Consider the following 15,373-nt stretch of genomic DNA (forward strand, 5'->3'; position numbering starts at 1 on the left):
TAATTATGAGCGAACGTTTTGCGTTACGTTAATTACCTGCCTATTTTCCATTCATCAACCCTCCTCCTCTCCTATACACGCGTTCATTGTTTATCCTCGTTCGGGATAATTTCTGCAATTATAAGGGCAAAAATAGAGGAGCGACGCGTTGCGCAATTCAACGATAGAGTCATTTCGTTCCTCGAGACTATTAATATTAATTAAATAACGACGAGAAAGTATAAAAATATTCGATAGGAATTCTCTCTCTCTCTCTCTCTCTCTCTCTCTCTCTCTCTGTCCATTTTTCAATCGTCGACTCGAAGATTCCCCCTCGAAAAATTCAAATTTAAATTTTATCGAAATTTTCGATCTGAATCGAATCTCGTATGAGTATCGCTATACATTCGAATGAAATTTTATCATCGATGGAAAAGTATTGTATCGATTATATCCTCCTCGAGATCGAAAATCTTTCGATCGGTTTTCTTTATCCTTCGAATCGGATTTTTTCTACCGAAGATTAGCCAACGAAGAGGGTCCCAAAGAGGATCTCGTTACGTAACGAGAGAGAGAGAGAGAGAGAGAGAGAGACGATGACACGAAGCGATAACACAAAGTTCAAACACGGAGCGAGAGGGCGTGCTTGTATCTACCGTGGCCGCGGAGTGGAGGAGCAAAACCCGCACCGCGAATAATGTTGCCGTAATCCTTCCAGAAAAACTCGCTCTCCCAGGAGAGGACTGGGAACGGTGGTCGTTGGCCACCGCGAAACGGCTGATTTCAGCTGGTAATTCCGAGAAATGAGGGGCTTGTGGCCGGTGATGCTGATTCTGGCAAGGATCCTCGAGCCGCTCCTCGGGGACGACGGGTGTCACCGTAACGACACCGACCACGCCATTCCTTGTCAAAGATCGCGGGAGTTGCTGCTGTCCAGGCGGAGGCGTCTCGCTTTTCCACAGGGCAGCACGTTCGTGGTAAGTATCGGCAGTTTGGTTTCGAGTGGCGCAACCAAGTGGGGAAAAGTGCGTTCTCGGCAGAATACGCGAATCGAAGAATCGTTGGAAACACACAGTGTGAGAATACGAGGATAATCGCGTCGATTTCACGATCGGAGGAACGGTTTTTAGGAACCGGTGTGAATCGGTCGTTTTCTTTTCTTTTTATCCTTTTCTCGTTTATTCTCGCGAGCGAAGAAGGGAGTCCATTCTTCGGATCGATGTGCTTGGTTCGATTCGCGTTGTAAGATGGCAATGAATTTTGGGATTTTTTTTTTTTTTTTTTTGTTTCGTTTTTTCTCAGTTGACAGGGTCCATCTTGCAACCGATTCCCGTCAGATTGCCGAGTAATTGGAATCTGGTGTTCGAGTTCGACATGATCTGGCCTATACCGACCACGGAGGATTATAAGAGGAAGAAGAAGTACAAGAAGTACAAGAGGAGACAGTGGATGGTGAAACGACGTCATCGGCGAGAGTTGTACGCCACCTTTGAGATGGCGTTGAACAGGTACGAACAGGTATTCCGCGTACTTTTTGCCTCGTCCACATTTCTCCCAAGGGAAACTTGACTTCCAGCCAAAACTTGCCGGGAAGAGAGTGCACGCTGAGAACGATCTGCGAGGCGAGAACTTTGTTGAGTCCACCTGGCGATTCCTTCGTGGAAGATGCCCTCCGATTGATATTAAGGTACAATATTTGCTCGAAGTTGTATTGTATCGAATAACCGTTATCCACACGTTTATTTCTTTCTTCTTTCTCTTTTCTTTTTCTCTTCTTCTCTCTCCTTTTTTTCTCTTTTTTTTTTTAGCAACGTCGACAACGTGAGACGAGTCGATTCCTACGACGTCGCTTATAGAACCGAGACGCCTTGCGAAGTTGCTTACCCCTGCCCTGTTTCTCTCTTAAAGCTGCTACTGTCTCATTTGTACCATTCCAACGATCTAGGTTAAGAATAAAGCTTTTCTTATTCTAGAAAAAGAAAAAAAAAGACTCGTGCTCCATCCTCCAAATCGGATAATTCGATAATTCGAGCGACAAGTGAGAGATACGTCGATCGAATAAATCTAATCCTATCTATTCGCGTCATCCAAAGCGAAAAGAAACGTTACACAAAGGAATGAATCTGCGCGAGAGGAAAGATTCCGAATTCGGGATGAATTTCAAGAGAACTCGTCGACGAAACAACGTGGCATAAAGCATGGCGTAAAAATGAAAAATCGTCTCCGCTCTTCTTCCTTAAAGTTGAATTAAGGAAAAAAGGAATTTCGAAATACGCGGAAATCTCTCGTCGAGAGTATTTCACATAATAATAAAACGGGACTTTCCCTCTCCCACCCTCCCCTCTCGAAGAAATTACGAAAGCAACGACCGAAGACGAGGCATTCAATCTCCCGGAAATTCTATCCCGTGGCGAACAAAGTTTTTACCCCGGGCTCGCGCAAGTTTTCAAAATTCTCGTCAAAAGTAATCGCGCTCGCCGTCCACCGCGCCGCGATTCCATCTTCGGCTCCGATATTACACGGAGAACCGTATCGATTGTCCACGCGGTTGCTTCCCCGTTTAATAAAGCGAAACCACGGGGATCCAATCATTCGCCCTTCTTCTTCCTCCTCTCGAAATTCGGTGGACGAGCGCTAATTTTTCCTTCCTTAAAGAGCTTCTTCTCGTGCAACTGGCGTGGAAACGAGTCCCGACGGGCGTATTTCCACCGCTACGCGACCCAATTTTCCACCTTCCACTCCTATCGAGGGGAAACCGTCCGAGACATTTCCCCCCTTTCCTTTTCGAGAACAGTTACTTTTTTTTTCTTTTTTTTTTTTTTTTTGGTCTCTTCTTAGTTCGAACTAATTGGAAATCAAAACACCGTATATACGGGGCGTCGAATTAGCCTGTGCGTGGTAATCGAACTCCAAAGTCTGTTTGAAGTCGCGTTCGTTACGGATGGACGTGTAAAGTCGAGCAAATTATCGTTTCGATCGAATTATCGCGTTGAAAATATACGGTACTTTTCGATGTTTGTTAAATTCGTATTCGACGCTCAAACTTTCCTCTCCTTTCCTCCCCTCTTCTTCTCTTCCATGCACGTGGCAAGTTTTCGAAAGTTCGAGATAAGGTAGTTCTTTATATCGGATGTAATCGGCACGTGGGGCCAATGAAAAAGGTATCGAAGGAACTTTTTTCGAAAAAATTCCCTACCAAACCTTTCCACTCTTTTTCCACGCGAAAAAGTCCCCTCTAGAAAGGGACGTTTCTCGTCCGTTTTGTCGTCGTAACAAGACGATAATACGTGTTTCTCACTTAAGGTTAGTGAAAAAATTGTTCGATCGGCCACGTTTGTTAAAGTATTTGTTAAAAATTTTCTGACAACCTATCCTTTCCCATCCAACTTTCGATCTCCTCTCGATAAATTTCTTAAACGCCTCCTCGAAAACCCATAGTGAACGTCATGATCCACGAAGTTTCCGCGAAATTATCCAATCGATCCAAATTTTCTCGTCCAACCGCGAAAATCCGCATCGATGGGATCACCGTCCGAGATGCAATCATCTTCTTCCCATCTTTCTTCCGCGTGAAATTTAAAATTCCGATCGCGGCACGCGAGACGCGAAATGTCAAGCTGGCAGCCTGGATAGCGGTGGCGGTAATTAGCACCACCCAACGTGCAGTCTCTTCACGTTCGGTTTCGAGGTAGTCGTTAATTGTTGGGCAAACGAAGGGGGGGATGGCGCGCTGCTAACAAACTTGACAATGGCCGCTCTGCTCTCGAAATAGTAGCAATAACGCAGCCGTTTCACACTTGCCTTATTCTTTGGGAAGACGTCAGCGGAGGATCCTCGGTGGGTGGTATCGGTGAGTGGTATACCAATTTTACGTACCATACCATTTTTACGTACAGAGATTCCGTACAAGAGTTCCTTTTCCTTTCCCTCCAATTTGAATTTGATATACGCGGTATACACGCCGGAATTTGGAACAAGCGAGAATCAACTTTTCTTCAGTTTCGTGAGGTGTACGTATACGAGAGGATGCTTTTACTTTTTTCCTTTTCTTTTAGACAGTGAAAAATTCTGCAAGAAATTTCGAGTACGCGCGTTACTCGGATCTTTTAGGATATATATATATATATTATATAGTTATAATAGTTGGTGTTTTTCATCGTGATTTCTTCCTCGCTTCTAATCTTGAACAGACGTAACGTCTTTCGGAAGAATAGGAAATTTATACATATATATACTGGATGGATGGACTCCTCCTCCTTTCGAATCTTCCTTCAAACTAGATTAAATGAAAAATTCGAAAATTTTCAAAAGTCCATTTCACATCCTTTCTCTAAGAATTCTAGGACGTGCCAAATTTTTTCTCGAAATCGAATCTCGTCCACTTTTCGTCTTTGCTTCTTCCACGCGATCCGATCGGAGGAAGTCTTCGATCTTCGATATTTATTTCTCGGCCGATCCTTAACGAGGTGGCCGCCCTTGTCGAGAAGGGAAAAACGAGAAGGGAAGAAACGAGGCGGTTATGCCAGGGTAATACGGTTGCCCGATAAGTGAGATCACGTCGTTGCCATCGTTCATGCCGAAACACTGCCGCTGCCACCCCCTCCCCCTTCTTCCGTGTTTTCCAGTTATCGGCCACCGTCACCTATCGATCATTTTCCCCGACCCACGCCGCCCTTCCACGCCGGGGCTAACAATTTCCTGTTTCCTAAAGAGTTTACCGAACTGAGTTACAAGATACTTCCACGGGGAGGAGGATCGATCTTCCCTTCGTGGGAGGGAAGAGGAGGGGGAAGACTTCATCCCTTCCGCTTGGTCTCTCCCCTTCTCCCCCTTTTTTTTTATTTTTCCATTAACGGAGAAGAGATTTTTTTTTTTCGCACGATCGTTTATCAACCGGGACGATTCTTTCGATATCAAGGGGATGGAGGGAGGGGGGAAGAAGAAATGTTACACACGTGAAACGAGAGCTTTTCGCTATTTATAGTTGTTGCTCGATGCCCAGTTAAATCGCGCGAGACGAGTTTCGAAGATCGCGTATATCTTCGATCGATAAAGCGATGGTGGTAGATGGAATATAGTTTGTCAATTAAGCAACAAAGGAAGAAGAAGAAGATCAGAATTATTTCCTTTCTTTTTCCAATTTCTTTTTTTAAGGGTTGTCTCCCCTTTTTTGGAAAAGGGTCTACGTTCTAAGTGTTAGAGAGAAGAAAGAGCCAATCGTTAAAGACTTTTCGATTTCCAAAAATATATATAATCGTAAAGATGTGCGTAGATGAAGTAAATTTTGCGAATCGATACGAAACAACGACGAGGCTCGAGATCGATCACCGGATGAAATCGTAGAATCGGAGAGGAAAGCTCGTCGAAAAGCTCTTCTAGTTCGAAATTCCTCCTCTCTCTCTCTCTCTCTCTCTCTCTAATTGGTGAACGAGAGATTCGAACACGAGGACGATCGAATGATTGGATGTGCGCGCTGTGACGCTATCCACTGCACTGTCACAGATTGATTTATAGCAGGTCGCAGGAATTCGATTTAGAAGTTTACTTGTTAGTTGCTTCCTTAAAGGTGGATCAAGGAAAATTCCATTTCATTCTCCGCGTGGTATCGTGCGACAACGGGCGATCGATCATCGATCGACGAGAAAAATATATCGAGCAAATTTATCTTGGTTGTCTACGATGGACATGGAACGAGGAAAACATTCGAAAATTCGCGCGCGACAAAAGCATCCATCTGCCCCGAAAATCATCTGGTTTCGCGGGAGTCGTTTATTGCATCGCTTAGCGACATTTCGGTGGCGCTCGTTTTTCTTTCGACCTCGTTTTTGACGGATCGCAGCGACGATTCACGAAATTGTTTCTCTTCCTTGAAATATGGCCGCGTCCAATGCTCGCGAAAATGCTCGACGATCGATATCGGTATGCGTATGTGTGTGTGTGTGTGCGCGCGCGCGCGCGTGTGTGTATTCAAAAGTCACCGATAAGTTTCTTCGACAACTCGGAATCAAGTTAAATAGTTAAAAGTTGTCGACCGAATTTGCAAATTTTCGCGATTTCTCGTTCGATGATCGTGATAAAGTTCCATATTTTCTTCCTCGATCGAGCCGAGCATAAATAATCGATAGAAAATATTTTTAAAAAATCCGTTCCAACGCCCGCACGCGATTCGATTTCGAATCGTTTCGTTGAATTCGTTTCAATTCGTTGCGACGACTTTGAAAAGGAATTTGATTTTCATTTAAAAAAATCATTCGAATTTTATCCGAAACAGTTTTTCGATAAAAAAACTGTTGCGAGAGTAAACAAAGCGATTCCACGCCCCCTCCCCCCCCCCCTCCCCGTTGTACATTTGTCAGGAGGATAGGAGAAGAGGACGAAATAAAATAACGATTTTCAGAGAAATCAAAACATTCGGTGTGAGATGAGAATAAAATCGAACGTTCAATGGCCGAAATCTAGCCGAATTGTTGATAATCCGTTGAGTAAATCTGTCGATAACGAGAATAATCTGTCGAGCAATCTGCTTGCGACCGCCTGTTAACCAACGTAACGAGCCGTTAAAATAAAGTGAGCGTCAACAAGCGTTTCAAAAAAAAAACTCTCTATTCGTTGTCTCGTGCGGAATATATATATATATATATATATAAATATTTATACATCACCTACTTCTCTCTTAATTAAAATCGAAATATCATGGAACGAGACCGATCCGTACAGGATTTTCAGCCTATTCGAAATCGTCAATATTTGTACACCCTTCCCCCCCCGATCGAGGGGGGAAACATTTTTCCAGCCAGGATGGAATCGCGTGTGCACTATTCAGATGGTACGCAAAGTTACACGGAGGGCAAATCGAACGAACGAACGAACGAACGAACGAACGAACGAACGAACGAACGAACGAGGGTAGAGAAAGTAGTTGAGAAATTTCAATCGTTTGTGTTGACTCGCCTAATAGATTCCCGGGGAAACGGGCAAACGGGGGCGGTGTTCTGATTCGATCAGACTTTCATTCGATTCGATTTGATGCTCTCTCTCTCTTTCTCTCTCTCTCTCTCTCTCTCTCTCTCTCCTCTCCAAATTTAAATCGCACATATGATTGGATCTCGTTGTTTAAGTTATCGAACGTTACCCTCCCGTCGATACCCTCTGTTATCGCCTCTTTACCGCAGATTTTCTAACCCCCAACCCCGTTTTCTTTGAATAAGAAAAAAAAAGAAGAAGAAGAAAGAGAAGTCGCCTTGGATCCTTTATTCTCGCGGAAAAAGAGTTGGCGCGTTTCAATTTTTCTTGAGAGAGAGAGAGAGAGAGAGAGAGAGAGAGCAAAGGCAACCGTTGATACGACTTCGTTATCGCGAGAAAAGGCAATTAAGCGATCGCGATCACGATTTCCTCCTCGTTTTCCACCATTTTCGTTTCTCTCGTTTCGTCGCGACGAAAATTCGAAAGGACGGTACTGTGTCTCCTTACAAAGCGTGTCGATCGATTTCCCCGCGTATCATCCCCGCGTTTTCGATCGCTTTCAGCCGAATAACGGGACGACGGAATATCGAAGCTTTTTCGAGGGGGGTCGAGGAACGAGGGTGGCAATTTTCGCTTCCCCGATTTGGTACGAAAACGCGTATAAAAAAAATCGATGGGAAAATACAACATTTCCTCCTTGCAACAGAGTGGAAACGTTTCAGCTGCGGTCGTAAAACCATTTTCATCCAGGGAGGGGGAAGAGGGGATGATGGAAAACTGACTTCCTGCGCCATGTGCGATAATTTTTTTTTTTTTTTTCCTTTTTAAACAAGAACAATAGAATTGTTGGAACGATCGGGAGCAATCGAGGCACAGGATTGATAATATAATAAATATTTAGAATTGCAACACAAGATTAGACTTGCATATGCACACCAGATTTTTCCTTCCAATCGCAACATGTTTCTCCTTTTTTTCTTTTTTTTGCGCGCGCACTTTTAGAAGTTTTATTAGAAATCGATCGATTACGCACGCTCCAATAACAACGGATCAGGTTAGAAAAAAGGAGGAATAGGAAAAGAGCGGAGGTAAGGGGAACGAAAGATCGCGACGAAGGCGCCCGATCCGGTTTCGCCCCTGCGCGCGAGCTTCCACGGGAACATTCTTCCACGCGAAGTGATCGCGAGAACGCAATCGCGAGCCCCTCGTTCCCCTGGAAAATTCACGAGATCGGACGAGAAGCGTGGCCTACAACTTCCTTCGAGGTATTCGACAATATCCTGTTGGCGACGACAAAGGGGAAAATTCCTCGAGGCGGAGACAGAAAGATGGAAGCCCGGGACGACGAGGGTGTAATCAAAAGAGGGAGGAGCGATGCATAACCCTAGAATACGAAAGAGGAATTGCAAATGTGTTTTATCATTGACGAATAGGTGGATAGATTCGTTTTGACACTTTTTCTTAACGATCGAATCGAATCGACTTTTCCTTTTTATAAATATATATACATACGTAAATACGAATCCAAAAATTTCGTTCTTAGAGTGGCGTAGCAATACTCGATGTTCGATTTCCCGAATAGAATCCTTTCCTTACGAGTCCATCGTCAAATTCAATGTCAACGTGACAAAGCGACGAGATCCACGAAATCCCCAAATATCTTCTTTCAAATGTTCTGCCGGTAATGGAACAGGGGGGAGAGGAAAATATGGAGCTTTCCGGGTGAAAAAGAACGGTTCCTTATCAAAATTCACGGTTAAAAAAAAGAAAAGAGAGAGAGAGGAAGAGATAAAGAGACAGGAATACGGAATATAGACGGAAGAGGAATTGGAACGAACGAAGGGGCGAGATAGACGAAGAAAGGAGAGGGGCGAGTTGCAGGGCCATTCGAACGATGGATCGATGGATGATCACGAAGGAATCACGCGAATTAACAGTGGACTTTTCGCCACGACCTTCTCTTCCATCGACGTTGTTCATCGAACCCCTCCAAGTATGCAACCCGATCCAATACTGAATTCCTTCCACTGCGTTTCGATCTTCCGCCATAATTTTATAATAAAACGTTTCGCGATATTAAGAGAGCGCTTATCATCGAAACGGCGCCGCATCGAAACCGTGTGACAAATTATCGAGGAGAGGGGAGAGAAGGAAGAGAGGCGGAGGAAACGCGAAATCTCGCCGGAGGTTTCCATCATCGTCGTGATGGAACCCGCCGGCTCCAGGATGTATCGGACCTATCGATCTTTTCCACTAGGTCGACAATGAATGTCCCCGTATCTGAACCACTGCTGGGTCAAACTGGTGAATTATTATCTAACGTCTGGTGTTAAATTGCCCGATGCAATCTGCAGGTATTCGACGGTGTTCTACGGGGGAATCTCGGACGTGAGACGCGTCACAAGTGGGGGAGGGGGACGTAGATTCGAGTGTCGGGAAATTGCACGCATTTTTTATGCAGGAAGCCTCCTCGAAAGAGCTTTCCTCGAGAGCGAAATAAATTAAAGAGTCTCGGGTTAAATCGATCCAATCGATCGTTCGATAGAAACGTCCCTCCAAAGGAAGAAAGAAAGAAAAAATTTCGAATCGAATTCCAACTGTCGCAGTTAACGCGCAGTTTAATCAAGTCGATTCGTTGATTGATTCGTTCGAGTCGATCGTTCGAGATTTGTTTCGAAGCAATCGAATCAATCTTCGATCCCTCTTCTCGCGCAAAAGCGGTGCGATAATCGCGATTTAACACGCTGGGCATTATCAACAACACGCATCCACGCCTCTTTTTCTCCACCAAAAACTCTTTGAACGATTATTGCGGAGAGATTTTGCTCGGACGGAAAAGAGTTGTTCCAAATTCCTTTACGATCTCGCGGTCGTCGGCAGGGGACAAAATAGAATAGCTCGTGAAAAAAAAACCATGGAAAAGGAAAATTGCCTGTTCGGATTAATGAGATGTCTTTCTTCGACGAAGAAAAACGAAGAAAAGCGCTTTACGATCCGATTTCTTTCTTTCTTTCCTTTTTTTTTTTTTTTTCGAAAACCGAAGCAAAGAGTCGCCGATGGTTTATTTCATTCTTCGCGAATAACCTGACTGACGTGGATGGTCGCTGGTGGATGGAGGAGGGCCGCTTTATTACAGTTCCATTACTCATCTCGTAATTAGAACAGCAGCACGAGACGAGGACAAATGAAGCTGAACGGCTTCTCCTTTCTTTCGCCATCCGCGTTCTCCATGGCTCGATCTAGTTGTTCGAAAACAGTGAGAAATGGGCACGACACGGAGGGATTCGTTTCCAACTGGGAATCCTCGTTGGAATTGATTTAACGCCGATAATTGGCCGGTGTTGCGTTTACTTATTTTTTTTTAACGTTAATAGAATTCCATCCATGGGATGAATGGATGGGGCGTGCGTGCAGTGACGCCATCTGGCGTCAGCTATCTTCAGAGGAATATTTTCGAATTTTCGAAACGATTAACTTTTCACCCCTTATTTTTTTTTCTTTTCTTCTCCTCTCTCTCTCTCTCTCTCTCTCTCTTTTCAGGAATCTCGACCATGAATCGAAATGAAGCGTGTTGCTTTCTACTTTTGATTCTCTGCACTCTGCTGAGCGATTATCGAGTCAATTCCGACAGCGACACCCGTTTATCCAGGAGAAGGAGATACGTTGTTTTTCCCGAGGGTTCAACTTTCTCCGTAAGTTCAATTCTCTTTCTTCTACTTGAATCTTATTCTAATTTTTCTTATTCTAATTTTAATCACGTAGCGAAAATAATCACTATATATAGTCACGATCCATTATTCCTTAATCTTTTTGAATGAAACACTTTCTTTTATCTCTGTCTCTGACTCTTTTGCTTTTAACAAATTGTCTTTCCCCCTCTATAAATAATAATCGTTCGCTGTTACAGATCGCTCTTTGCGTGACGGTGCACACTGTGACACCTGACAACATCTTCACGGAGGGCATCAATTGGGGCATCTCTTACGACTTGCCTAACGAAAGCAAACCGGCCCTCGAACCGTTCTTACAATTGAGACACGACCAAGTGAAACCGGCGAAGAAATACGGGAGCCAATACGCGACAAGCGACAAGAACGTGGTCAAGTATTCGGGATGGAACAGTGACAAATATTACGTGAAACCCGGAAAAAGAAAGTATCTCAAGCCTGACTATTATTACCTGCAGCGTAGACATCGACGGGAACTTTACAACAAACTGGAGACCATTATGAATGCGTAAGCCGCTAAGAGAAATTTTTCCTATCCTCATGTAGATACGTTGAGAAAAGCGTAGTTACATAAAAGAAGCAAAGATCGTTGGATCGTGGACGAAAAATGGCTGACGATCTATGCGTGGGATCGGAGAGATATTTAATGATACAAAAAAAAAAAGGAAGAAGGGAGAAAGGGGATTTTCTCGTAAGAGCAAAATGGCGACTCTGGTCTGAGAATTTAAGGCATCTATTGCTCTTTCGTTGTTACGTATCGCCATTTTTTACGATCGTATCGTTGGTTATCAACGGTCGATAAAAAAGGGAAGAGGAATAAAGCGAGCGGAAATGAATAATAATACGTTGGATAAAAAAAAAAATTAACCAAACTCGCTCCCTTTCGAACCTTCGGCTTCGATAAAATGTTCCCGGGGAGGGGGAGGGGAGGGAAGGGGAGGGAGATGTATCCATTTTGGCGGCGTAAAAGCCGCCGATCTCCTCCCATTTGAAAATCATAGGGACGAATAAATTTGCACAAAGTGCGCCAGCCTCGAGTGGCAGCCTCGATAATAAAACGTAACGGCGGCTTTAGTAGTCTGGACGTGATCGAGGGAAGCCGTCGTCGGCCTTTATGGAGAGCCGTCTGCGAGTTTTTTTCCGTGTCATCTGCGGTGATGTATTTCGGCCAAGTTAGTGTAAAACGTCAATGTATCGTGACGATGGAGGATTCGATGGAAGACGATGGTGGGTCGTATAAGTTTGTCGAGATCGTGGAAAAACCGAGGAATATCGATCCTCCCTCCCCCTCCCTTGTCCTCTCTGTATTCTCCTCCAATTGTTTTGATGTGTTCTTTACATGATCTCGCCACGTGACTCGAAACTTACACGTGACTTTATATATATATATATATATATAAATTTAATATTTCGTTTTATTCGATTTTCTTTTTTGTTCGGCTTTACTTTATCTTTGTCGCTGATCACATATTGAAAAACCGATCAAACTTATTGCGTTATTTACGAGACGCCCGATTCAATCTTTTCGAAAGGTCGCGTCAGATCCCGTCTGACTTGTTTTATTCTCGTTCTTCGTGAACCTTTTTCCTCGAGAAAAATAATCAAGCAGCTTTCTCCATTGGTGAAATATCTGGCTAAAAAACGAAGCGTAAAAAAAAGAAGAAACCATACCCCTTTGTCGTTAAGCCTTGGAACCGGAGAAATGATCCGAGAGGATAATTCAGAAACAAGCTCCAACTACCGACCACCGTTTCCAACAACCAGTTCCAGTCTGGATAAGGCGCCGTCATCCGATCCACCACTACTACCACCCTTAAGCACCCTCTAATACCGTCGTCTCTTTCAAAATGACCGTTTCGTTATATGACAACGGTTTCCTCTCTTCAATGCGTAAAATCAATTTTTCGCCATTCGGGGGAGACGATTTCCTCTTGTTTGCCCTTCCTTTCAACGTAATTTTCATTCGTATTCGCTCTAAGAAAATTTCTCGAACAGAAGTTTTACAACTTCTAACCCCAGTAGATATAACCAGTATGAAATAAAATTACGAATGGAGTCGTGTCGTTAAATCGGATACTTTGAATATATAATTCGTACAACTTAAGAATTACCTTAATTCAATGGAATTCGAGTTCGAAATAAAATAGTTGGTCGAGGCGATCGTGATTGTGCAGGTATATTATTTTTGAGAAGCAAAGGATAGCAGACATTTAGAATCTGGAGAAATTCGTGATATCGAGAAAGATAAAAGATTTTGGGGAAGGAGGGAAAGATAGGGAACGAGATAGTCCGAGTTCCATTCTGCCGGTAATTTCATTCAGTTTCTTTCTCTATCCGAGATTGTACTCTCCCTTTCGACGAATCTCTCCGAATTAATGGCAGACATTCAACCGAATTGGCGAACCACGGGATACGATCTTGTTTCTCCATCCCCCCATCTTTCTTGCAAGTAAATATTAGGTATTGTTCGAATAAAGATGTCCGTTAACGAGAGGGAGAACATCTCACGGAAGAGGGGATAAAATCCGTAAACTCTGTTTCTTCTTGTTTCTTGCACTCACTTTTCTCACTTCAACCCCCTTTGAACAACTCACCGTCATCGATTACTCTTCGTTCTTCGTTCTCTCGAGGAGGCGCGTTACACGCGTTCCGTAATTTAACCTATTATTTTTTTGATATATATCAAGAGGGAGCATAGGTTGCAAGGACTTTCATATTTCAACGTGCGCGATAACTTTCTTTCGAAAGATCGATCGCAGCCGGCTCGGCGGCCACTCAAATCAAGAGTGAAATTATTGGGGAGGGGAACGAATTTTTGATACGCAGCCGCCTCAAAGGCAACTTTAATCTTCCTGCAAGGAGACCAGATGAGAAAACGCCGCTCCTCCCACTGTGTAACTGGAAACACGTTTAACAACGATACATTATTAATTTCTCTTCCTTCCTTCTCGAATAATTCTCGAATAACCGCCACATTTTAATCTTTTCGAGCCCCTCTCCTTCTCTCTCTCTCGTACATCGGATAATATTATTCTTTTTTCCAGATCTTCGATTTCCCCATTCTAATTTTTCCAATTTTCCATTCTTTCAGGATGAATTTCGACGGAAGAACGTGTATCCTTCGCGCCCTCTGCGAGGCCTCGCAACGATTGCTTCCGAAAGGGAACACCCTGGTCGAGGAAATGATGAGGATATCGTTCTCGTAAGGTTCACCAGGGACGGAGCAGAAAGAAAGAAAGAAAAAGAAAAAGAAAAAATATGGGGCTCCAGCTGCGCGGATTCCCCATTCTCCACCTTTCTCTCTTCCCTCTTCGAGGGGGGGAGGGGAGCTCTGATGAGCTTTGGCCGGGGATCGATGGGATTTCGGAATAATCTCGTCCTCCCTCGGAAGAAGGAACGGGATCGAGACGAATTTTATTAAGCAAATAAGCTTGAAAAGAGCTCTGTCCCCCACACACGCATACTCACTCACCTTGGGAGGATCCTTTCCTTTCCTGGTGCAAGAAACAGAAACCGAGTTGTCCCTTTTAAATTTCTCTCTCTCTCTCTCTTTCTCTCTCTCTCTCTCTTTCTCTCTCTCTCTCTCTCTCTCTCTCTCTCTCTCGTAATTCGCGACATCGACACCCCCTTTTCCGATTCCTTTTCACAGACGCAGCTGCACCCCCATCCTCGAGGCAAGACGCGCTACGTTTTTCCCTCTCGTGTTGTTGCAGCTTCCCTTTGAAACGGTTGTTCGATCACGAGCCGAAGGAGCATCACGCGTACAGCAGGGCACGGAAAGCGGGGCACGAGGGGCACGACTGCGCCGCCATGTTCGCCGGATGCAGCTTCTCCCTGATCGACATGGCCCTCGGGAAATACGACGCGGCTGAGAGCCCTCCGCTTCCGCCCGGGTACACGGACGAATCTTACTCTTACGGGGGCTGGGCCAGGTACAACATGAAATAACGGAGATGCCGGATCCCAGCTGCCTGAGAGAAGGGTGAATTTCAAGGGAGCGGGAAATCGGTCGGTTGATTCGGAAAGAGAGAAAGAAACAGCGCGGAGAAAAGGCAGTTTTTTTTTGGAAGTTTTTTTTTCTATGTTGAAATTGATCTTTGAGAAGCAATGTGACGTTGAGAAGCAATGTAGGAATATCGTTTAAAATCGTGTTTAACATTCAAAGATGTTCTTTGGAAATTGTAGAAATTGTTACACAAGTTATTTAACAAACGATGAATATTAATATATATGGAAAAATATTGTCGAAAGTGGAAGGATAGATTATTCTCTTCGAACGTTCCAAAAATTGCGCGCGTAACAAGCGAATATTCTTTTAGGAATAATCGATTATGGTGATCAAGAGATATCCAAAGATATTCTTTAAAAATTTTCAATCTTAATATTGTACTAGAATAATCAATATATAATATATACATCAATATAATAATAATATATCCAAAAATCGCGACGAACGAAGCAAAGATGGTTCGACGATCCATCGATCCAAAGTGATTAAGATACTTGAAAAATCTGCGCGTAACGTCCAAAGATATTTTTTAAAAATTTTCAATCTTAATACCATACCTAGAATATCTAGAAAATCTGGATAATATAATATATATACATCAATACAATAATAATATATCCAAAAATCGCGACGAACGAAGCAAAGATGGTTCGACGATCCATCGATTCAAAGTGATTAAGATACTTGAAAAATC

General features: G+C 43.7%; 2 protein-coding genes across 2 annotated transcripts; both read left to right on the forward strand.

Moving 5' to 3' along the window:
• The first annotated feature begins 702 nt into the window (after positions 1-702).
• On the forward strand, positions 703-1,870 carry LOC122713347. The gene is made up of 3 exons (XM_043933706.1): positions 703-956; positions 1,282-1,487; positions 1,556-1,870. The coding sequence occupies exons 1-3, from the start codon at positions 783-785 to the stop codon at positions 1,701-1,703; spliced, it is 528 nt and encodes a 175-aa protein (XP_043789641.1). The 5' UTR covers positions 703-782; the 3' UTR covers positions 1,704-1,870.
• LOC122713345 lies at positions 1,470-14,754 on the forward strand. Its single transcript, XM_043933705.1, has 5 exons — positions 1,470-1,666; positions 10,483-10,634; positions 10,850-11,178; positions 13,762-13,872; positions 14,384-14,754. The coding sequence occupies exons 2-5, from the start codon at positions 10,494-10,496 to the stop codon at positions 14,616-14,618; spliced, it is 816 nt and encodes a 271-aa protein (XP_043789640.1). The 5' UTR covers positions 1,470-1,666; positions 10,483-10,493; the 3' UTR covers positions 14,619-14,754.
• Positions 14,755-15,373: the final 619 nt, after the last annotated feature.

Source organism: Apis laboriosa, unplaced genomic scaffold, assembly GCF_014066325.1.
Source record: "Apis laboriosa isolate Shangri-la unplaced genomic scaffold, ASM1406632v1 scaffold23_cov150, whole genome shotgun sequence".
In the NCBI taxonomy this organism is placed as follows: Eukaryota; Metazoa; Arthropoda; class Insecta; order Hymenoptera; family Apidae; genus Apis; species Apis laboriosa.